This window comes from Pteropus medius, unplaced genomic scaffold (assembly GCF_902729225.1).
Source record: "Pteropus medius unplaced genomic scaffold, Ma_sr-lr_union100, whole genome shotgun sequence".
NCBI classification, from domain to species: Eukaryota; Metazoa; Chordata; class Mammalia; order Chiroptera; family Pteropodidae; genus Pteropus; species Pteropus medius.
The window spans coordinates 14,423,002-14,448,382 of NW_024342473.1; the positions used below are offsets into that span (position 1 = coordinate 14,423,002).

The 25,381-nt window shown below is 44.3% G+C and overlaps 1 protein-coding gene across 7 annotated transcripts in view; it reads left to right on the forward strand.

Annotated features, from left to right (window-relative positions):
• The first annotated feature begins 498 nt into the window (after positions 1-498).
• The window catches only part of CA12 (carbonic anhydrase 12), a 45,700-nt gene continuing 20,817 nt past the window's right edge, over positions 499-25,381 (forward strand). For all 7 annotated transcript variants that reach the window (XM_039865369.1, XM_039865370.1, XM_039865372.1 and 4 more), the window contains exons 1-2: positions 499-731; positions 5,033-5,053. In XM_039865369.1, coding sequence (XP_039721303.1) covers positions 647-731; positions 5,033-5,053 — 106 coding nt within the window. In that variant the 5' untranslated portion in view covers positions 499-646. The remainder of the gene's footprint in view (positions 732-5,032; positions 5,054-25,381) is intronic.

Genomic DNA, 25,381 nt, shown 5'->3' on the forward strand with positions numbered 1-25,381 from the left:
ATTTCTTCGCATCTGAATTTCGAAGATATCATGAAGCACTGTACGAGCCACAGAAATTCTGAATTTGAACGCAGCCTCCCTGCTACCTTGTTTAATCCCTAACCAGTGCCCAGTTCAGGCAGGCACACATTTCAGCCCTGAAGGAGGCTCTTGTCCATACGGCATTTTACTTAGGGTGCTTCTTGAGAAGGGCAGTAACAGACCAAGACCACTGCCACTGAAGGGAGTCCCTAGACTCACCCTTCCTGAGGCGGCCAAGGCAGGCGGGCCTCCCCCACGCCTGCCCGCTGCTCTCACGGAAAGCTGGCTTTCCAGGTCAGCCCCATTCCGGCGGAGCGCTCAGAGCCACTGCTCCACCGAACGCGGCTGAAGTCTGGGCCACAGTTTACCTTGGAAGTGGGGCGCCAGATCTCCTGGAGGCAGGGCGTCCTTCCCCCCATGATGACATCATGTGTTTGGGGCTGAGTTGCTCTATAAAAGCAGCTCGCGGGGGAGCCAAGAGCCTAAAGAACAGAAGTGCTCCTACCGCACCCGGCTGCGCGCACGTGGTCCCGGTGCGCGCCCTGCTTCCTCAGCACCGAGACCGGACTGAGAAGGAGCTGGAGCCCCGGACAGCCTGAGCTTGCACCACAGAAGCCACCCGAAGATGCCCCACCGCAGCCTGCACGCAGCGGCCATCCTCCTGCTCGTGATCTTAAAGGAACAGACTTCCAGCCCAGCCTCACTCAGCGGTAAAGTTTTTGTCTCTTTCCTAATAGCCATGAGTGCGCAGCCACACCTGGATGGAAGGATTTCCTGCGGTTTTTTTTTTTTTTTTTTTAACGATAAAGTAAAATTATTTGGGGGGAGCAGGAAAGGCCATACATAGTATCAAAAATAAGGGATGCTCCGTTTTCCTTTGGAATGTATTATCTGCTTTGGTTGGGGGAAGCACGTTGTCTTTGTAATAAAATATGTTTGCATATTCTCAGAGCATCCCCAGCTCTGATAAGGTTGCTTGGGAACTTGCTAACTGTGGAGGAGAAAGGAAACCGGGATTTTAAACATTGTACCCAGATCCACGTGCAGGCAGTAGAGAAGTAACTGTGGCATTCTGAGCAGTGTCATTGCCAGCACTGAATTTGCAGTCGCCCCAGTGCAGAACCCTCTGACAGACGTGGGTGCTTTTCTTCGGAGGAGATGCTCCTTACCATTAAGTTTTACTTGCAAGTCAAAGGGATGATGCATCCCATCCTTAATGATTGTTTTTCTTCAGAAGGGCTCTTCTATTCTGAATGTACGCATGTGTGCACTCAGATGGATGTATACACCTTATTTCTGAGTTTAACTAGGGCCCTTAACTCTGAAAGGGCTGGAGGCTGAGGGTGCAGAGTAAAGTGGCAGCAGGAAGTGGAGGAACCTGAAATGTAGACTCAGGTCTGTACAGTGAGTTGCGGTGAGTAGCCAAGGTCAGGTTAGTCAATCCTTTGTAACAAGAGAAGGATGTCAAGCTTTTGCCTGCCTCTCCAATAGCTGGGTGAGTGGTTTTCTGGGAGAGCAAATGGTGACATTTCTGGAAACTTTCTGGGTAACTGATGGTAGCTCCTGCCCTTGACAGGGTTTGCCCCAAGTCGTAGAGACATTTGTGGGTGCTATAATTCCTGGACCCAGGTTAGGTTGAAAGGCTTAAAGCAGGGCCCGAAGTGATCATAATGGCTGAAAATCTATACTCCCTGGCTAGGCAGTGGTGGTGGGAAATTTGTCCTACTCAGCACAGTGAAAGCTCAGAGCCTCCCTCTCTCTTGGAGGTCATTGTGCCCGTGGGGCAGGGCGGGGGAAGCAGGGGAGCCGGGCTGTCAGCAGCTCTGGCTTTACTTGGAATTCAATTCCAATCCACTGGTTCCATGATATGTTTGATATTATCTCGCTTGGGGAGAAATAGGAGGTAGGTAGGAGAAAGGAGTTACATAAAAGTGGAAAGTAATTTTTTAAACTGCAAACTTTGACATATATTCTCCTCTAGAGAAAGCTGTGCTGAGACTTGATATTTCACTAGAAATCTCCCCCTTTTACTTTCAAGCTGCTCTAAGACAAAAGAAACAGCCATTCATTGGCTCTTTCTTCTGAAAGCCCGTTACTCCCCTCACTCTAGCAGCAGCTCCTCTTCCCTTCTGGATCTTTCCCTGCCAGGTTCACCCTCCATGCCCTTTCCTCCCTCACTGCCTTCCCCTCTCCTCCTGGCCCTTCCACCTCCTACTCTTTCCCTCTTTTGCTCCCCTCACCCCCATTCTCCAAATTAGGGTGGGGGAAGCTTGCAGTGAAAAATCCACTTTCAACCCACACTGAATAGCCAGCCTGCCTACCCCTAGATTCTAAGTACCCAGTTTTTATTTTGTTATTCCTTATGAGATTTTTGGCTTTTTAACTGCCTTGGGGTCAACAGAAAAAATCACTGAGGTGTAGAGTCTCAGTATTAAACCCAAGGTTGGAGGTAGTGGGGGTAAGCTGGGTAATGGGGTCAAAGTGTGGTTTGCCCTTTGCCTGGAGTCTTTAAACTTTCAGCAGTTGGCATTGGTGAATGTCAGAAAAAAAAAAAAAAAAGTCCGGGGTTGGGGAAGGAGGGAGCAAAATAAGATGAAGTCAAGTGTTTTCTGGAGAAAACCTTGCAATTCTTAGTTGGAGGGAACATTTCAATGAATTCTGCAGAGCCTGCTCTGCCTGAACCTGGTGTGAAGAGCTGGGCAGTCTCAAGAATTCAGGAAAGGACCTAGCTAGCACCCAGGAGAGACAGCAGGCTGGGCCCTGAACCCCTGACCTGGATCTTTGTAAATATCACCTCCCCAGTGAGCACTCAGAGCTTTCTCTCTGCCCTTACACACTGGGCCTGCAGGTTCTAATAGCATCCAGCTTGGCCTCCCTAGTTTCTGACCTTCTTGGGAAGGGAACAGTCTCCCTCCTGAAAGGGCCTACTCCCTCGGGAAGCTACCAAAGTTTAGCTGCTGGGCCTTGGCCTGGCCTGCCTCGTGGAGTTAGTTTAGTCTTGTTAAGACTCCTGCCCCCGAGCAAGACACAGGGAGCACGCACATGCACACTACCTTTATAAAGCCTTCCTGAGGTCAGCTCTGAGCTGGCAGTGCACCAGGTGCTGGGCCCTGACCTTCACTGATGAACCTCCTGACTCAGATCTCTCTCCTCTTCATTTTACATTGCTTCCGCTCCCCAGAATCCAGCTCCTGAGCCTCTCCAGACACTGCTATTTATACTCAAAGCACCGAATCTTGTCCCTGTTTGCTGTTGTTTCAGTGAAAAGGCTTGAGTAAACTTAGGGGTCACATACAAGTTTGGTTTCCACATGGTTTTGAACGTCTTCATCCAATAGCTAGTTCAGGGGAAGTTAATCTTGGGACTGTTAGCTCCTGTGGGATCCATAGCAGGTTTCAGGGGTTCTGTGGGCCTTCTGACATTAATTGTATATGAACTTTTGTGTGTCTAAGCTTATGGGAATTTTTATGAGGAAAAGGTTCATGGTACTCATCAGAAATTCTAAGCGGTGTTTACCACACACCTACACACACACACACACCCACTACTCTAAAGATTGGACTCTAAGATTCCCTAAGTCCATGGGAACTTAGGAGTGGGGTGTCAATAAATGCTTAAACCTAAACAAATCATGATAGAGCAATATAGGTATGTTTTATAGAGATATGGAGATAACACCAAAAGAATTATTTAAAGAGTATTCAAAGTGAATGCCCTAGAAAGCAGAAAAATGACTAGGGGTGTCAGGGAACTGATTTTTTTTTTTTTTTAATAAAAAGTCTTGTAGAACCACCTGACTTTTTAAACCACTTATAATTTGATAAAATTACTAATTTTGAAAATTAAAAACAAAATTAATTAAAAGCAGTGAGGCAAATAAATGAATTAGAATAACAAAAAACATGAGATTAAACCAGCCTTTTTTTTTTTTTTTTTTAAACAAAATCCTCGTTTAAGTTTTTTAAAATGATCATTGGCTTTAGTAGGACATGCTCAGTTGTGATAAGTGACAAGATCGCTGGCCAGTTAAGTCTTATGGCAAATCAGTTCTCAAGAGAGAAATGCAATGTGAGAGTCTTCCGTTTCCAGCTGTTTTCTGTGAGCCAAGAACACAAGAGCATTACAAGAAGCTAGGAGAGAGTGACTTAGGAATCGAATAGTCTCCTCATTGTGATGTGTCCCTAAATTTCAATTCAGGGTCTCAGTTTCCTTATGGAGGTGAAGAGGGAGGTGTCGGGCTGGATAATGAGGACACAGCTCTGCACTGACTTTTAAAAAATATGTTTGAGGTACGAATGAAGAACTTTTATGTGTGAAGGGTGTGGAGTGGGAAGCGGTAGATGACTTTCCTTATATTCCTGGCAGAACTTCTCCCACTCATTCCTACCACTCCTGGAGTTCTAACTCAGATGAGGGTGGCAGCTTCCCCAAAGAGAAATGTTCCTTTTGAATGTAGTTGTCTCCTCTTTATGTACTGATGTGAACTGCTCTCTAGTATATGTCGTTAAGTGGGAAAAAGCAAGATGCAAAACTGTGTTTCTAGTGTGCAAACATTTGTGTGAAAAAAAAGGGGAACGAGTACAACTAACTCCCCGTGTGTGTGCAGTCACGCTGCGGTCATGTTCCCATCGTCTAGTGAAACTGGCTGTGTCTAAAGGAAGCAGGGAGAGCCAGTTGGAGGAGAGCTTTCATGGTACATGCTTTAGCAGCTTTTGGCTTTTGAGCCATGTAAATTAATTACCTGTGCAGATAATAAAATTTGGCTTCTCTAAGATGTCTGGGGAGCCTCCTCCCTAATCCATAAACCCTGCACGAACTCGCTGCCTTGAGTCTCCCTTGTGAGCACAGTTGCTCTGAGAAGCAGTTGTTCTGACAGAGACTCTGGAACAATTTTTAGTTCCGGGCATCCACTACCTTTTCAATCTCATCCATTTCAAAATAAAATTGGTAATATTTTCTCGAATTTGTTCAAGCTCAGTTGTACTTACTTGCTTTGTTTTGTTCTTTGCAGGATCCGAGTGGACCTATTCTGGTAAGTAAAGATCTTATAAAAAAATTTTTTTTTTTTTTTGAGGAGCTGTGTTGAATGAGAAAGCCAGAAATGTCCTGATCTGTGGCGATTATTTTGGGGGTTCAGAGGAGCAGTTCCGGCATCGTTAAAACAGGACAGACACAAAGGCCTCTGTCAGGAATCACTCCACCCAGGTTGCATGCAGTGCTTTCTCCAAGCTGATGTGCCTGCTGTGTGCATTTGAACTGTGAGTCATAGTGTTAAGGCTTCCAGATTCCTGCAAGGATTTCTACCAAGCCTCCCAGGTAAAGATGCCCAAGGCACTTCCAAGGGCAAGGGCCCCGGGCAGGAGAGAGCCTTTCTCTTCCGTAAGACATTTATCCTACAATAAACAAAGAATAAAGAGCTCTTTTCTGAAAGCTTGGCTCAGGCCCTGGAACGTAATCCGTCAGTGCATCTAGAATGAACGTCTTCTCGCCCTGTTCATAAGCATGCAATGGACAAAGTAGTGATGATTGATCCTTAATATAAGAGGGATTCTTGTCTTGAATGGGGAGAGAGGTACAGCAAGTGGGTAACAGAGTTTCTGCAGGATTGGGTTAAGAACGACATTAGCTATCCTGGCAGGCCTGCAAGATAAGCAGCTTGAAATCAGCATAGCTGGTGTGTTGCACTGAATTAGAAATTTGGCCATTAGCTGGAGTGAGAACGGGAGGCCAAGTACCTAGGCCCATTGGCAAGTACAGTGATGTTAATACGGTTATTCCTCCTTATCTTTGGTTTCACTCTCCGTAGTTTCTGTTACCCAAGGTCAACCACGGTTTGAAAAGATAAGCTGGAAAATTCCAGATATAACAATTCATCCGTTTTGAATCATGCGTCATTCTGAGCAGCATGATGAAATCGTGAGCCCTCTCTCTCAGTCCGTCCCAGGGTGCGAATCATCCCTTTGTTCAGCACGTCCACGCTGCATATGCTACCCACCCATTAGTCACTTTGTAACTGTCTCCATTATCGAAGGAGGGGTAGGGGAGACCACATTCACATAACTTTTAATATAGTATACTATAATTATTCTGTTTTACTATTTTTGTTGTGAATATCTCACTGTGCTTCATTCATAAATTAAACTTTATCATAGTTATGTATGTATAGGAAAAAGCATACTATATATAGAGTTTGGTACAATCCAAAGTTTCAGGCATCTATTGGAGGTCTTGGAACATATCCCCCGTGGATACTGTAATATCTTGTTAGGGATCGAGTCACAAGGGATGTGCAAGATGGTTTGTTATGGTGAGCAAGAGGGTGGAACTGGCTTCATTGGCACAGGAGGGGTGACGACAGGAAAGTTGATTACTACAGTGTAAGGAGAATCCAGAGAAATTAGCCTTTGGATGTTTGTTAGCCCTGGAGGCATAGAAAAATCATTGAACTAACCAACCAGCTACCTACAGCCAAGGTCTCCTTGGCTCTGACATTGTGTGGCTCTGTCATTACTAATATCCCTTATGTACTTATGTGCAAGGCATATTGCTAAGGGAGTAGGTAATTGGAAGGATAGGCTGTGGTCTGTAGCTGGGAATTACTTAAAGCTCACAATTCAAAACAGAATACAATAGGTAATAACAACATAATAAATGGTTCAGTGCTCTGATAGTTCAGAGGGAAACGAGAGTGCTAAGGCTGGATGGTTAAGGAAGGTTTCCTGGAGGAGGAGGGCTTTCACCTGGACCTTGGAGGATGGGTAGGATTCCGTGTGGCAGGGAGGAAATGCTGTTGGCCAAGATGATGATGGCATCACATGAGCAGAGGCAAGAAAGAACAAGATGGTATTTGAGGGAAATAGTGTAGAGAAGGAGTTATATGGACGTGATGGAGCCTAAGGTCAAAAAGATAGGTTGGGTCAAATGGGGGAGGCACGGAGTGGCAGGCCAAGCCCTTCCCACCTCGTCTCATAGGTGGAGGGGCAGGGCAGGGAGTAATCCGTGTTTTAGGGAGAGTAACATGGTTGTGGGGGGAGGGAGAAGGATTGGAGCCAGGCAAGAAGGTGTTTGGCCTTCGTAGAAATCCCATTCTGTGTCTTAACATGGCAGTAAGAGGGGAGGAAAGGCAGGGCAAGAGGCCCAACAAAGAAGAAATAGGGTTAGGGCCTTGGAGCTTCATCGCCAGGTTCAGTACGTGGGAGGTGACAAGAGCAGGGCAGGCATGGAAAGAAGGCAGGACGCAGGTTCCGGGCCTTGTTCCATACAACCTTGAGTGAGCCACTAGAGGCCTCTGGTTCTTGCTTTCTCCCCATCTGTAACCTGGGCAAGGGGTTGTCTAGCTTAATGTCTCTCAAACTATAGCTTAGGGTCAGCTACATCAGAAGCACCTGGAATGCTTCCCAAATATGCACATTTCTGGGCCTTAGCCTAGACCTAGAGGAGGGAGGGAACCTGAAAAACTGTCTATTCCATGTACCTCCCAAGTTTTTCTTACATACACTTTGTTAGAGAAATGCTGACCAGATCGTTCCCAAGACCTTTCCAGCCTGAGTCAGAGGGCACTTGCCCCATCTCTTCTACTCGTCTCCCAGGTATAGTAGAAACACAACTCAAGTCTCTCCAGGGCTCCTTGCCTCTGTGTGACAGCCCGCCCAGGGCATACTGAGATGGTTGTAGAGAACAGAGAGACACTGTGTCAAAAAGATTTGAGAGGAAAATCTAACTACCCCTTAGTCAGGACATAGTCTTCCCAGAAGGAGGGCTTCTCTGTCCAGCCACGCTGACCAGTACAGAAGCATCTCTTCCTGACCACTAGCTCTGGCCAGCACTTGCACCCTCTGTCTTGCACAATTAGAGCAGCTCTTTGCTGAGGAAGCAGAAGCCAGAGTCTAATGATGCATGCCATGCATGGGGCGGGGGGGGGGGGGTTGTTGGGGAGGTGAGCACAAAGGCAAGTCTGGCTTTTCATTAATAATATAGAGTCAGCTTTCAGTGGGAGCCAGTGAAGGAAGACAGATGGAGGTCAGCTGAGGAGGCAAATAGATCCAGGCTGGCAGCTGGCACCTGGGCTTAGAGTCACACAGGTAAACAGAGGACCTGACATAAGTGCTGGGGGAAAACGGTTTCCAAACAGTGAGGGCTGCAGAGAATGGGGTAAGTCCAACCAAATGCCACGTGGTTTTATCAAGGCGCAGACCTCAGCTACTTTGCACATAAATGCTACTGAGTCATCCTGATCCAGGGACCTCCCACTGCCTGGAACACATGGCAAGACTTCTAGAAGCACATGGAAGGAGAACTCTACCTCCATCCCCCTCCACACTGAGTCACCAGGTGGACCTCCCGGACATCCCCCCTGGAGACTGGAAGACCATCTGACAGCCAAGATGGGGCCGACCTATCTCCTCATGGGTGGCTGAAGCAGCAGCTAGATATGTGCTGGGCTTGGAATTGCTGCATGGGCCCTCCCTCTGGAATTCTGTCCCAAATCAAACCTGCCGAGCCCCAGCAGCTTCACCAACTCTGAACTGGATGGCAGCTACAAGTCAGGTTGTCATGTGAGCTGAGGATAAACTCCAGCCTGCTAGGGAGAATCTGTGTTCTTAGAAGTCAGAAAAGGGGGTGCCCTCAGGGGCTGGAAGTGACTGGAAGGAAGCAGGAGGCGGGGTGCAGGTCATGTTTGGTTCTTTGATGTGGGTACCGTGTTCTTTTGGTGAAAATTCATTTATGATAAGGCACTTTTCTGTATGCATATTATATTCAAGAGTTAAAAAATTCCAGCTGGCTGGGAAAGCTATCCTTACCCTGGTACCCTGGTAGTTTCTTAACCCTCCCCCAAGAAAAACCAAAAAAAAAAAAACCTCAAAAAACCAAAACCCCAAAACCCTCAATGTGTTCAAAACAACAGAGCAACCAAAAAGAATGACTGTATTGGAACTAATGACCCAAGAACACGTCATGTGAGCCCAGAATGGGCACCATGCTCCATCCTGAGGATAACCAGACATCGCTTGGGTGTTCTTCCGATGCAAGCTAGTTCAGAAATTGACAAGTACCACTGTTAGCTAGAGATTTGAGAGAAATAACACAAACCTTCAAAAGGAGATAGAAGGGGAACATGGAAGCCAAGCCCACCTCCTGGAGGATGAGCGAGTCTCACCTTTCCCCTAGTCAGGGTCTGGGGAGGCAACCACCAGACCAGCCCCCGCATCCTGGTGCAGGGAACTCTAGAATGTTTGATGGTGGCTCGGCCTGAGGGTGCCGGGCAGCAGGCTGCAGCTGCTCACAGGCTCTCCTGCCCATCTTCTCCACAGTAGCTGGACAGCCCTCAGCTCTGGCAGGACTCCATGTGACCCAGGAATGCCACAGCATTCCTCATGCTGCTCTCCTTTCTCTAGATTCTCTGCCTTAAAAAAAATGGCCTTTGGGAATCAGGAAGGGCGCCTCCATCGGGCAAACCTCATTGGTTCTACAGGGTCTCACTTCCACCCACCTTCTGCCTTAAATCTGCTGGAATACTAAATTGCTAAAAATGACCTTTCCCTGGGGCTCAAGACATCCTTCCCCAAACCTTCCCAAATTCTAAAAACTAGGCATGAAACACATGGAAATTGGCTAGGAGGAAAGACTCTTTACTTTCTATTCTTTAGTAGTGATAATATAGGCCCATGTGACATCACACTTAAATGCAGTATGAAAAGCTGACTAAGAGCTAAAGGGAGAACTTAAAATGGCAGTTAAGGAGCATATGTAATTAAAAGGCTGATTGAATTAAGGAAAGCTCTTGTTTTAACCAAAGGTAGAGAGGCTTAGCCAACTCAAAATACCCCAGCAACTTCTCCCCAGCTCCAGCTGCTCTCCTGAGGAGGAGGAGAAGGGCACAGAGCACTCTTGGGAGAGCAAGAAAAGGCCAGAACATATTTTTCATACCAGGAAATCCCTACCCTACCCCTGTGTCTTGGGGATTTCCCTTGAGGCTAGCAATCCAACCCGCTACCATTTATTAACTCTGAGCTATAGTTGCAGTTACTTCTAACTGAAGTTGTGACATTTCAGGTCTGATTAGATATGGTATGATTATCTCACTGGTAATTATTTTTCACCTTTCCTGAGTTGCAGCATTGAGGTTTGTGTGTTCTGGAAGATCTTGGCCTGAAGCTGCCCAACTGCATTTTAATATTCCCAGCTAGCTTTACCAGCCGGGTAAAAAGATAGGGAAGCTAGCAGTAGTTCCTAAAGACAGGTGTAGTGTCACGGGGGGCAAGGTGAGGCAGAAAACCAGAGGAAGAAGTGGAAAGTGTAGAGACCCAAACCAGGCAGACCTCCCTGGGAATATCTGCTGGGCCACTCTCTGGCTGAGTGACCTTAGGAAAGTAACTGAACTTCTCTGAATCTTGGTTTTCTCAACTACAAAATGGGAGAAATAGCATCGACCCCAGTGGTTCTCAAAGTGGGGGCCCCGGACCAGCAGTATCAGCATCAGCATCACCTGGGGCTTAGGATGCCCTTCCCAAACATTAAGAGCTAGAAGTGAAACATATGGAAGGAGGCTGGGTGGCAAAAAACCTCCACCCCCTGTTCTTTAGCAGCAATGAAAGCTCCATAAGTGACTGTTAGAAATACGAATTCTCTACCCATCCCAGGTCTACCTATGATTCAAAAACTCTGGGACTGGGCCCAGCAATCTATTTCAACAAGCCCACCAGGTGATTTCAATGCCTTCTCAAATTTAAGAACCACTGCTCTGCTTCAGAGAGTTGTGGTTAGGATTAAATAAGATAATACTGCAGGATTAGATAAGATATACATCGAATAAGATGCCATAGCAATTTAACTCTTGTTTCTATCAATTAACCTGTGGTAAACATTGGTTTCATTATACATTATTTGGCTTAAAGTCACAGAACATATCGATGATGTTAAGTGAGGACTTCTGTGTATAGAAAAAAGCTAGCAGCGCCTGGCACATAGTAAGCACTTAGTAAAGCTAATCATTTTCCCCCTTTGCCTCGCAGAGTTATAGTGGAATTACATTAGCAAATATGTGGGAAAATGCCTTGTAAACTCCATAATACCAAACAAATGTGAGTTGTCAGAAAGGATCTGCTTCTCCTGCTTTTATGAATTGCCCGAGTTTTTAATAGTGAGGAGGTACTCTTTCTATACTCTGAACACACAAAGGGCATTTCCTTTGTGAGAAAGAAATGGATTGAACAAAAACACAAAGGCTTCAAGCCTCACAAGGGCCTCAAAGGCCAAAATGTTCTTTCTAGCCTTGACCTTCAGACCAGGGTGAAGTCGGATCTAATCTTCTTCGTCCTTTCCTATCCTCCAGGGACCAAATATCTGGTCACCTCTGCCATGGCCACCTCTGCCATGCAGCTGTAGTCATAGGAGAGTGGCTCTATCTCCTACCTCCCTACCCAGTCCATGGGAGCTGGGCCCCACTTGCACCTGAGTCTCTGGGCTGAGCCTTGACTTAGGCCTGAATGTGGGAAGAAACAGGGGACTCTGAGCTACATAAGCCCATGCAGAGACTGTCACCAACCTGAGGCAGAGTCAAGTCCTGGAACTGCAGGGCGAGATCTGGGTGGGAAAGCTAGGAGTGGGTCCTGCCAGGGGCCCTGCTAAGCTTCTTGCTGTGCTGGCACTTGCCCCTTCTGCTTCCTGCTAGTCTGGAGCCCCAGACATTCAGGGGAGGGCAGGGCATAACCCTCCAGGAGCTTGTTAAAGCCCTTGGCAGCCCCAGCACTGAGAGAGAGGAGCCTGTGGAGTAAACCACCTCAAAGAAAAGATTTAAAGCAGAGGCTGAATTCAAAGAAGGTGTGTGAGGCAGCTCCAGACAGGGACTAGAAAGGCTGGTTTTCCATGAGGAAGAAAATATCATAGATTATTTCAGCAAGATCCCACAGTCTCCTCAGAGGGAGCAAGGGCCTTCTTTCTTGGTCTGTCACTGTATTCCTCTGCAGTGGCAGCCATGGGGGTTAAGGGGATGAAGGGTGCAGGCACCACTGTGGAGCCCAGGAGCACAGCCAGACACTTCTAGGGGCCATGCCACAGGCCAAGAAAGAGAGCGCCTGCTGCAGACGAAGACCGTATTTTGCTGATTCTCAGATACATGTTTTTTCCCTACATTTTAGCATCTCTGTAATTAGGATATAACTTATCATCAATGGCATCTAGAAGCCATGAAATATGGTGGTTATCCCACAAACACTCACTGAAAAGCACCCCGTTAGATGTTAAGAACACAGTGAAAGGAGCTGAAATGATTAATTTCAGCAATTAAATAGTGAAAACAGTGAGAGCAAAAAGGATAAAAATAATGGCTAGTTTGCATGCTGTCCAACATAGCATATAGGAATGATGGGGAATCATATTAGATTTTTAACTATAACTTTTTTTCAATTTTCAGTCAAGTCACAGTTCACATATACTTTTTGGTGGTGTTCCATTAGTATTATAAGTATTCATAAACAAAGTAATCTAGGCACTATTTTTTTTTTACCTAACAAAACTATTCCTTTAAGGAGCAAGCTTTCTAATTACCTGACAAGCATTTGATTTATGCCAAGCAGGAAGGAACAAAGACTAGCTGCCACCTCTTTGTACCTATGAAGGTTGACTCAGAACTGGTGTAACAAAGACAGATATAAATAAAATGGTTCATTCAGCTCATCTTAACTTTTTAAATTATCCTGCAATCGTTAACTTGTGACTAGATCAGATGTGTGACTTCTGGGTGAACTGGCTGAGACCCATCCATATTTCATAAGGATGCTTACAGGTTTAGAACAAATGGTTCATGCTGACCCCACCTTCTGAGACAGGTGGCTCAGGAAAGTCTCCTTGGTTACGATGAGAGTGAGATTTACTTATAGCCGGGAACAGTGACAGTGGTAAATGGTGCCTGGTACTTGCATAGGGTGGTCCCTTCTTGGTGCCTAAGCTTCTGGAAATTGCATGAGATGTGGAGAAAGGAGAAGAGGTGACTCTGAAGGTCATGGAACAACGACGTTTTGTAGCAAGTCTGAGGCAGTCATGCAGAGGACTGTTTCCCTTTTTGGCTTTGGACACCAGGAAGCCCAGGGGCAAACCGGTTGTTTCAACTTGAGTAATTGTCTGTTCTATGACTCATAAATCTAAAGATTCTCCCTTGATATTGCCCTTCTAGTTTATAGATATTTCCCTAATCCTGAGCCAAAGTATTATAATAAATAGATTTTAGGAATTTTTTTCTATAGAAGTAGCACCCTACATTTTTATTTTACTTTTATTCTGACCTTTCCATGGATAATATTGTTTAAGACATTTGTTTTAATAAATTAATATTAATGAATTAATGGGAAGTTAATTCTTCCCATTTGTTATTAATCAAAGACATATAAAAACCAATCAAAGTTTTCAATTATCCCAAGATAGCTGGTTTATATTCATTCCATGAATATTTATTGAGTAAATACTAAGTGCCAAGTGTTGGACTAGATTCTAAGGAAATGATGACTAAGGCATGGTCCCCGCCATCATGAGCCTGAGAATCTGGGAGGAGACAGTGAATTAGAGCCTCACGATACAGAGAGATGAAGCATGGAAGAGAGAGACCACACCCAGTGTTTTCGGAAATAGCTAGAAACGGCTTCCTGGCAGAGGTGATATCCAATTGAGACCTGCAAGACACATAAGAACTAGCCAGGCAGGGGGACAAATAATGCAATGATCATCTAGGCGGATACGTTCTGGGGACTACCAAAGACCTCACTGAGGAAAGAGGGGGCTTGGGATATGGGTCAGGGTCAGAGTGTGAGGAGCTCATGAGCCAGCTGAGTTGGGACCTCATTTGGGAGGCAACAGGGAACTGTTGGAGCATTCTAAGTAGAAAATTGAGATGATCACATAAGCACTTTTGAAGGATCATCCTTGCTGCAGGGTGAAGAGTGAAGTGAGTGTGTGAAACACTGGAAAAGGGAGACCAGAGGGATGTGAAGGAGTGGGGTGTGGAGGGGGGAGTGCAAGGATCTGAATGAAGGGAGGGACAGTGGGGGGCCTGACTTGTTGGTATAATTCAGCCAGAGATGTACAAACTTAACGTTGTAATTGGCTAGTGCACCTGATTGAAAATGAATGCCCTGTCTCTATTGGGCTTGGCTGAGTATTCAGAAGTATTTAAGTCAGCAGTCAGACTGCCATTAGTGCCTAGGTGGAACCCCAGAGGGGAGTGCTGATGTAGCCAAGCCCCTGACTTATAAATGAGACAAGAGAAATTCAGCGTTGTCAAGTGGCCCAAACAGAGCATGAGGAAATGTGCCAGGACCAGAACTGTGTCTCCCGACTCCGTGTTTCCCTGTTCCTTTGGCGAATGCTTGCTTCATGCCAGTCATTGCGTGCTCCACACTACATATCACAGGTTGTATAAAAGCCATACAGGAAATGCAGTCGTTTTTTTAAAGTAAATAATTTAGATTTGCCAGGAACAAATTATACCAAAGTAACTTGCTGATATCCTCCCACATCAGGATAAAAAGCTTAGTGGTTAAAGAAAACACAATGGACTTAGTACCTGTTGACATTAACATTTGATATTGTTCCTTGCGATACAACCATGGGAAATGTGGAACAAAGACCAGTGTGGTTGCTAGGGAAAAAAAAAATTAATAGAATCCAGTCATTGTTACTGTTGTTAGACAGCTGGGACAGATGACAGGATTCCTTTCGGGGCAATCCTGAATCAATACCCTTCTCCGATTCTTAGGAAGAGGATGGACCGATGAAGGAGTGTGGAGATTGGAGTTGGAAAGATTAGTGTTGGAAGGGAGAACAGGGAGTAGCGGACAGACATACATGAAGAAGCATGCCAGAAAATCAGATCAAAGTAAGTGGGCTGGACTGCGGGCGCAGGAAGTAGCACGTAACGAGCAAATATCATGTCAGTGCAGCACACTGCAAGTCACGTGCCCAGCAGTTCCCCAGAGTCTCCCTAGCTTTCGATAAAACTTTTGGTGTGAGGATAAAACTTTTCTATCAGCAAGGATGAAGTAGGGAATGTCCCATCACTGAGTAAAACTGAGTGTGCAAGGTGTGCAAGTAAGACTGAGCGTGCAAAGATGTCTGATCAGAAAACTTGTTACACCCTGGAAAAAAATTGAGAGCTGCAGGAATTTAATGCTCTTTCACATAACTGCCTCACGAAGTACAGATGCCTCAAGCTAATAATGAAGTGCTTGCTTTCCAGCTAAGGCTAACTTGTCAAATTATCGCTGGAGATTTTTCTTCCCCTCTGGTGGTTTTTGAGCGTGAGCCCGCTGCAAGCAGGGCAGTGTTCTAGGAACTCTGAAGGGTACAGGGGTGAGCAAGGAGCCACTTTTAACCTCAGGGAGAGTTATCTAGGAAGACATAATGCACGGCATGTGGGGAGTGACACCCTTCCTATAGGGACTGCTTGGGCAGCTGCACAGAACCTGGCTCAGGAGAGGGGCTTGGGAGACATTTCTTGAGTGAATGAAGAAAGAATGGTTTGTTCCTCTATTTATTTTTGGCTCTGGGAATCAGGGAGGCACCTGGGTAAAGGTGGCACTTGATCAGGGATGGTAGGATTTCAGATGCAAAACCAGTCTGACACAAAACGCCACATCACCATGCATTTCTCATTAGAAGTAAAAGGAGACACGCGGGGAACCCTAGGCTTGTTTTCCGGTGAGATGAAACGGGGAACTTACTCTGAAAGGTTGGAAAACAGCACCTAAGGAAGTTTGTCTTTTATCAGAGCCCTTCTTTTTGTTATTTTCAGACTCCCCAAGGAATGTTTACAAGGTCACAAATCCCTCCATTGCTGCTTCTCCCCTCTAGCTATAGACCACTGCCCAAGGCTTATCTGTTGGTCACCTCTCACTACCTCCTATCCGTTGCCACTGCCCGTGCTCTGGATCTTCCAAAGCCTACTATGGCGGAGACGTGAGCTGTCAGGGTCAGAGCCCAGCCTTGCTACTTACTGGAGTGTGACTCTGGGCATATTACTCAACCTCTGTGCCTCAGTCACCTCATCTGATAAATGAGAACATAGTAACTATGTCATAGGTATTGGTACATGTTAAGCATATAGAATGGGGGTTGGCGAACTATGGCCCATGGGCCAAATCCAGTCTGCCATCTGTTTTCTGTAAATAAATTTTTCTTGGAACACAGCTGTGCTCACTTGTTTGCATATTCTCTATGGTTAGGTTTGCATTACAGAACTCAACTGTTGTTGAGTTCTGTAAGATGCTGAGGAATCAGGGGGGCAATGAGAGGGGAGGTACTTGTCCTAATAAGTAGATACCAGAAGTCCACAATTAAATAATCTGTTCAGGGCCACATTCAACTTAGATATCCAGGATCGTCCCTGACCTACCATCTAAGAATCAAGTCATGGCTTCGCACCCACAGCCAGACTCACATTTTTAACAAGGATGAGGACTGAGAAGGTGGATGGGGAGAGATGGGCTGTTGAAAGAGATAGTCATTAAATGATTAAAAGAACCTATGACATTTTCAAATCTCTTTGCCAGGGAAGGAGCCTGTCACAAGGCAGCCTCTGCCCATATTATTTGTTCCCCCGCCAATTTCCTTTTAGTGCTAGAGAACATTGTCACATCACTTTGTATGCAATATGCCCTTATCATCATTACGAAGTTTCCTTTTTGATTCAGAAACTTGTTACAAAGAATAGCCTCGTTGACCTGAGACTCTTATTTCCAGGAGACCAAACTGTATCTTCTCCATCTTCCTTTCATGCCAGCTCATTCACAGCTTATTTTTTAAAATCCACACAGGAGAAACACCAATGCTTTATCTCAGTCAGCAACTATTTTACAGAAGGAAACAGCAATTTACCCAGAGTCAAATACTTAAACTACACTAAAAAGCAAACCTACGAACAGATAAACAAACTGTGGTATATCCATACTATGAGAGAGGAATGAAGCTCCGTACAGGCGACAACATGATGAGCCTTGAAAACATTATACTGTGTGAAAGAAGCCAGACAAAAATTGTATGATTCCATCTACATGAAATATCCAGAATAGGCAAATCCTTCGAGACAGAAAGATCAGTGGTGGCCAGGGGCTGGGGGACGGAGGGGATGTGGAGAGTGACTGCTAAGTGGGTCTGAGGTTTCCTTTTGGGGCTATGGAAATGTTCCGGAGCTGAATAGTGGTGATGGTTGCACAACACTGTAAATCTACTGAAGGTCGCTAATGGTAAATTTGTGTTATATGTGTTTTGCCACCTTAAAAATTAATTACTGTTGACCCTTGAACAACATGGGTTTAAACTGTACAGATCCATTTATAGTTAGATTTTTTTCAATAAATACATAGTCAGCCCTCCATATCCCTGGGTTTCAAATCCACGAATTCAACCAACCATGGATCAAAAACAGTATTTTCGGTCCACAGATACAGATGGCCAATTGTATGTATTGTGCCACATCATTTTGTATAAGGGACTTGAGCATCTGAGATTTTGGTATAGGAACGGGTGTCTCGGAACCGATCCCCTGTGGATACCCAGGGATGATTAATGTTTTGGGGGAGTTAAAAGTTATACGAGGATTTTCAACTGTACACGGGGTGGGGCATTCGGCACTCCTAATCCCCACATTGGTTGAGAGTAAACTATAATTTTTTTTTAAAAAGCAACCTTACCTGACGATGGAGAGTAAAAAACCCTGGCTCCAACCACCACACCACCGAACTGATGAGGCGGGCTTTCCACCAGCTCCTCTTAACTTTGGCTGCACGTTAGAATCACCTGGGCAGCTTTTTAAAGCCTACTGTATCTGGACCCCATCCAAGACCAGTCATACCAGATCTCAGGGCTGGGTCAGGGGCAAAGTTAGCTGTTTTTGGAGATTCCAGTGTACAGCCAGGGTTGAGAAAATAGTGCTCAGGACCAGTGGTTCTCAGAGTGTGGTCCCGGACTGGCAGCCTCTGTATCACCTGGGAACTTGTTAGGAACGCAGATTCTGAGGCTCCATCCAAAACCTACTGAATCAGCCACTCTGAGGGTGGGGCCCAACAATCTGTTTTAATAAGTCTGAAGGGGATTCCCATCTATACTAAAAAGTCTGACAACCATTGTTCTGTTTTCCTCAACCAATGAGCATCTACCATAAGTTTGGTTCTGTGAAAATATACAGACCTACCTCTACTCTCCTCTACATCTAATGGATCAGATTCTTGGAAAAGAACTTGTAAACTGAGATGAGCCTTTTGCGGATGAACAATATTTCATTGTATGTATATATCACATTTTGTTTATCTACACATCTATTGACAGGCACTTGGATTATTTCCACTTTTTGGCTGTCATGAATAATTATGCTATGGATATTGATGTACAAGCCATCTGTTCGAGTCCCTGCTTTCAATTCCTTTGAGCCTATACCTAGGAGTAGAACTGCTGAATCATATGATAATTCTGTGTTTAACTTTTTAAGGAACGATCAAACTTTTCCACAGTGGCTCACCATTTTACATTCCCACCAGGAATGTGTATTTGGAATGATGGGAAAGCTCTGGAAATAGTGAAGATGGTTGCATAACAGTGTGAATGTATTTAAAACCACTGATTTCACTAAAAAATGGTTAAAATAGTAAATTGTATGTATATTTTACCCCAATGAAAAAAGATTAATGAAATGAGCCATGAGAACAGGTTTAGAAAAGAAAATTATGTTCCTCGTGGTCAACACTAAATAAAATTCTTGTTCAGGAGAGTAGAGCAGGACGTTTGGCTCTATTGTGGACTTAGCATTTTCACGTCTACCATGATTCTTTCGTGAATGAGTCAATGAAGATCAAAAAGAATGACATGTACTGAGCCCAGACAGGTGGTGACTTGGGCCTGGCTAGGTTTCATTCTCAAGGGTAGGCTGTTACCACATTAGAAATTGCCTAACTTATTAGTGGTTTGTTGTTGTTGTTGTTGTTCCAGAACCATTTGTTGAACACTTTACTGCGCCACTCTGTGGTAAGAGACAGAGATACAAGAATGAATGAGCTGAGAGCCTAGTGCAGTGGTTCTCAACCTTCAGCAAGCATCAGAATCACTTGATGGGCTTGTTCAACGACAGATGCCTGGTGCCACCTCCAGAGTGTCTGAGGGACCTGGGAATCTGCCTTTCTAACAAGATCTAAATTGGTAATGATGATGTTGCTTGCCCAGGGATTGCACTTTGAGAGCCACTAGTCTACTAGGGTAGAAAGATCTAAAATACTATTTTCGTAAGTATAGGTGCTGCTAGGAAAGAGAAATGCAAAGGGCTCTAGATGAGCACTGAGGAGAGAGAGACACTTCGTCTTGCCTTAGCGGGTGAGAGCAGCAGGGAGAGGGTGTTTCAGGAAGATGGAAAGCAGCTTGGCGTGTCTGAAGAATGCCAGCGGTTCGGCATTGTTGCAATAAAATACAGAGGTGAGACCAGGCTCAGAGAAGTCCAGAGAGGTGGGCAGAGGTTCTCCACAATGAATACTCTCTAAGGCAATGGAACCTAAGAAGGTGGCAGAGATAGAGAATCAGAAGCAAACAGTTGTCACCCATTTACTGGAAACCCCATCCTTCTCCCTGTAAAAGCCTTCCCTCCAGAAAGAACCTGACAGAGTCAGTATCCTACTCAATTCCCCATTCCTCCCCAGCAATATTGCAGAGGGATTATTGGAGAGGGAGGGGCCCCCAGGTATGGCAAAGTGGAGGGGGAGACTTTCCAAGGACTCGCAGAGAGTTGAGCTGGTGGCCTGACTAGTCATGTAGCTTACCGCGTCGATGGTACAGTGGTGAGCAAAGCTGCCTTCCAGTTCTGCAGTTTACCTCCTCACCTCCAGCCTGCATGATTGCCCTCCTCTGCCATGGCTAAACCGGAAATGCCAAGAGTGGCTTGAGAGGACTTTACCCAGTCCCTGTCTTGGTTCTTACTCTCAAGTTGACCTAAACAAAACCTGAAATAATAGAGAGAAAATTTTGATATAAAGTATGGATTAAAGCATCTTTAGAAAACTTTCTTATTTGTATTGCTCTGTAACATAAAATCCAAGGAAGAAGAATGGGCCGGCGGTGGCAATCCAGCTTGAAGCTTTATAAATAAAAAATAATCCCGATCCTCTAGCTCTTGCTCATTGCTCTGGCTTGGGTTCATTTGTAACATTAACAAAGGAAAAGATTCAACGTGTTGGATTTCTCGACCTCTGTTTGTTTATGATAAAATCATAAGACCTTATCCATCAATCATTAACTAACACTCCTGCTAGCCTCCTTTCCTTCTGGGCAGGATCCTGAGCTTTACAACCATGCCTTTCCACTGGACCTGTGGGAAAACAGGCAGTCAGCAGAATGAAGCCTTTTGCATGGGGGCCAGAATCCAACCAAGGTGGATGCTATGGGAGATCTATACTTCTGACAGGCTGAACCCACTGGACTTTTATGAGAAACTGTATATCTTCTAATCAACTTCGAAAGTGAACTTCAGGAGCTATAAAGTATGTGTTAAATGCACTTTGAAAATGTGGCCTCCACATCCTAATGACATCCTGCGGAGGTGTAGTATTGAGGTGGATTTAGAGAGGACACAAAGGCTGCCTTCACCTCTGGAGTCCTGCAGCTTAACCTTGTTCTCTGTGGCTCCAGCCACAGGACCACAACTGATGGATGACTCCTCGGAGAGAGGTGTGTACCAGCCCCCTGAAAGGAGGACCTTTCTAACAGACAGAGGAGTGTACATGAGCAGTGCTGGATGATTCCTGCTCAGCCTTGTCGTAGGGCAGCACCCAGCCTGGCTAAGGGGAAGCCAGAGGAATCCTAGGTTCTTTCTGAGTCTTCATGTCACGTACACATAGAATATATAAGCTCTCTGCTGCTAAAAGGCCTCTGAGCTTGCTATGTTCTCTCTCTGGAACGCCATTCCTTGGGTTTTGTTCATGGTTGGCTCAATTTCATCCTTTAAGTCTCAGCTTTAATGGCACCTCTTCTGAGAAGCCTGCCTGCACCATGAGATCCATTGTGGCCCCTCCATTTTTCTCCATCATGGCCCTTGCTTATTTCCTTCATAGTACTGATTGCAGACTGTACTTATTTTATTTATGTATTAGTTTGCTTTTTGCTTATGTATAATTTATCAGTCCCTTCCACTGAAATGTAAGCTCCGTGAGGACAGAGACCAGATCTGTTGTGTTCTCTGTTGCATCTTCAACACATAATACAGGGCTTGGCACATAGTAGGCACATTTGTTGAAGAAATGAATTAACTTCAAAACTAAATAGCACTCCAAGAAGGGTATTTAGTGATTTTCTCTGTTCAACATTTGAATTCTCATTTTTATTGCAAATATAATGTATCTTATTAAATGTGTATTCAAATCTGAGATACTATCTGTGATCACTTTTATATAAATATACATGCTAGGACTAGGTACATTTTTACTATATCAGATCTCCTTATAAAACAAACTTTAAGGCTAACCAAAAGCTTTTATCGTACAGAAATTTTGACTAAAGGTGTGTCGAATTCCAGAATACGTAAATCTTGCTACTACAGTTTTATCCATTGGGGCAGGTTTTGACCTGGCTGTTTTGATGGCCAGTCCAAAACTCTGGAGTCAGTGGCCCAGGACTGCTCCCCAGGCAGCTGCTTGCAGGAGCATTCACACAGACACTGATGGAGACCCACCTCAAAGAGTATGACCACCAAGAAATGTCACGGGCAGCAAGTAGGTCTGAGACTGACTTATTAGAAAGACCCAAAAAGGCAAACCTCAAAATAGGATAATAATAAATGTACTTTTTAATTTTGGTCCTGACTCATCAGATACAGTTCAAGTTACAAACAATGTTTATTTTCATCAACATTTTTATTATTCTTGAGCACATAGGATACAGTCAGTGAGAGAGAATAATCAGTGAGAAATAGTAATCAAACTGTACCAGTAATTATATAGTTCTCATCTTCTGAGGAGCTCTATGTGCTTTTATTATATATTATATATGCTATAATGTATATGTGCCAGATGTATAAACATGAGAAATGACCCAACCCATAAACATTTTTATTATCTGAAACTAATATATTGTATGTCAACCATAATTGAAAAACAAATTTAAAAAATTTTTTACTTACCCCCATATCATACTTACCCCTTTTTTTTTGCAAAAAAGGTTACAAAATAATAAAATCATCATTCATTTACTTGCATAAATTATTTTCCCAAGGCAGTGATGAAACAGTACATATATATTTATAGAGTAAATACACCCATATTGGAGAGAGGTGAAAAGGGGACCTATAGATAAAAAGAAACTTAAGAGACTTACTAACCAGTCACAATACAGGGACCTTATTTGGACCCTGGTTCAAAATGTTAAATAAATTTGTGAGAATACTGGGGAAATGTGGTCACTCACTGGATATTCGATGACATTAAGAAATTATTATTAACAGGTTTTAAATGTGAAAATGATATTATGGTTATTTTTTAAGAGTTTTTTTCATAGTTATACATAAGTACTCATATTTTCTTCAAAGTAGTCCAGTGGAGGTGGAAATGGATAAGGCGGGAGAGGGGATAGATAAAAATTAACTAGTCATGAATAGATGGGTACTTGGGGCCATTATACCATACTCTTTACAGAAAATTACGAAATATCTGCTTTAAAATTTTCTGTAATTAAATTTTAAAATAAGATACAGGTATATTTAAAAAATAGCCAAATATAAGTTCATTTAAAAAATTACATACATGTTTTTAGGCTCATTGGTGTATTCTGGCTGCATACATCTCAGAATATAAGAAGCTGAGACTGCTGGTCTTCCCATAGCCAACCCTCCTCTGATCACCTTTGCGGGTCTGCTGAGTTCCAGGATTTCTGCTTGGGTTTTTCACTCTGTGGGTTTCCTTTCTAGGCAGATGTCAGTGTTCTGGTCTGATCCATTCCGCAAACATTTATTGAGTGCCTCCATCAGCCCAGAGTTAATGTCTACCTCTGCTGGATCCTCTCCCCATTGCATTCTCAGCGCCACAGTCCATGAATGAGCTGCTCTTTCTCCTGGATCAACCTTCCTTCTCTACTCCCCTTTCCTTCTGCATGGAAATATGCACAGACTTCTCCATTAAAAACAAAAGCCTTCTTGTTGCCTTCATCTTCCTATAACTAACTTAATGCTCTCTCTCTCCCTCTCTCTCCCTGCCCCTCTCTGTCTCTGTCTCTGTCTCTGTCTCTGTCTCTGTCTTCTCTCTCTTTCTTCTCTCATCCCTTTATGGCTAGATTTCTGAAATGAGCTTAAGAAACCCTTCAAATTAATTCATTATGTGTTTAGTAAGTGCCACTATGTGTTCAGACATGGGGGAGAGATGTGACAAAAAATTCTAGTCATCAAAAGTCTTCTTTGAAACTTTTAGACAGAGTTTAAATCTGGAACAGGTTTATGTGCTAGTCTAGAGAAAACAGTCACAAGTGAGACAGATTAAACGACAATTCAAGTCACTGTAACCTTGCACAAATCCTGAGTAGGCTGGCTAAGGAGTTCAGGGCAGGGAAAAAGCACTAGAGTAGCTTTGGCAGGATGTGAGCTGAACTTGAGGAGTGGACAAGATTTGGAAAGGTAAAGAGGAAAGAAGGCATTTTAAGCAAATTTTTAGCATAAGAATATTTGTGAAGGTTGGTGGGCATAGCTTGTTCTGAGGATGGGGTAGCTGGCCTGATCATGGGGGTTGACTGGGGTGCGAGGGCCTCTGAAGGCTTTGACGAGCTGAGGCGTTTTAGGCCGTGAAAGTCGGCTATGGTTTCACTGTTTTATCGGTTGGAGCAGGACATGATGCAGAGAAAGGATGGAGGGATGCGGCAGTGCCACAGAAGCAGGGCTACACCTGGTTAAACAAGAAAGGAGCCTAGTAGCTAAGTGTAAAGGCCGAGGTGGGCACCCTGCAAGGAGCCTTTGCAGCGTGACACAGCAAAGGCCTCACCTGGGGTAGTGGGGGTGGTGATTGTGATGGAAACTTGGGCGTCCATGACTGAATGAAGGCAAAGAATGGACTGAGCCAGCCTGGCTCTGAGATTTTGAGTCTTGGAAGAGTGGGTATGATTGTTTTTTTATGAGGCATCGCCCCATTAAATTAATATCAAGGCCATAACACATCAACTAACTGCCATATGTGGACCTTATTTGAACCCCGAATTTCACAAATAAGCCATTAAAAAGTTATGAGATAATTGGAAAATTTTGAATTGTCTGGATTCGATAATATTAAGAGATTAATTGTTCACTTTTTAAGTGTAGTAATGGTATTATACATATAATGGTTTTGTTTTCAGAGTCCTTATGTTTTAGAGAGGTATACTAAAATATAAACAGATGAAATATATTTGAATTTATTTCAGAATTATCCAGGGATAGGGGAGAGTGAGTACAGGATAGATAAGGCTGGACTGGCTGTGAATTTTTAGTTGTTGAAGGTACGTTGGAGGTGGAGGTTCATTTTGCTCTTCCCTCTACTGCTGTATACATTTGAAATTTTCCATGAAAAAATTCTGGTCCTTGGGTAGTACAAGTCTTGTACCCTGGGCCTCATAATTCCCAATCAGAAATCGCTAGAGGCTTTTTGAGCTGTGCCATGTTAATCTCTTGTTACATTTCAAAACGGAAATTTGGTCTACTTCTGTTTTACCTAAAGCAGAAAAATTCGTGAACTGGAAAGACATAGTGCCCTAAATTTTATGTGGAAAATCAAACTGGGAGATACACATGATCTCTTTTATCATGATCATGGGAAGAATCCAACCAAGATTTTGCTTTGAAGAAGCAAAGTCAAAACTCAAGAGAAAAGTCACATTTTTACGGTAGCTAAAAATAAATGATTCTTTGGGAAAAGTCAGTCCTAAGGTGGGGGGGGGGCGGTCTTCTGGCAGCAGAGAACGGGTCATGAGTGTGAAAGCTGAGACTAAGCTAAAAAATTACAGCCTGATCTGTAGCTGCCAGCGAAGAGGCCAGTGTTAACAGAGGTGGCAAGTCTCACATTGCCCAGGCAGAGTCTGAGGCAGAAAGAAGTCTGCTGCTGATACCTTGATACTGGTTGTCCTGGAGCCCACCCACATGGCACCTCTCTCTTTCATTTACAAGCCACAAAGATGGAGCCTGCTCTGACAATGTCCCCAGCCATGCAAGGAGGAGACACCAGCCATTACATGCTGGTGGAGGGTCCTATGAACTGCCATGAAGCCCCATGCTTGGCACACCATCTCCTGGTCTACAGGGAAGCAACCAGATTTCTTTTGCAATGAGTGGTCCCAAATAGGACAAAGCCTCATGCAGGTAAATCAGAAAGCCAGAAAGGTAAATTTCGAA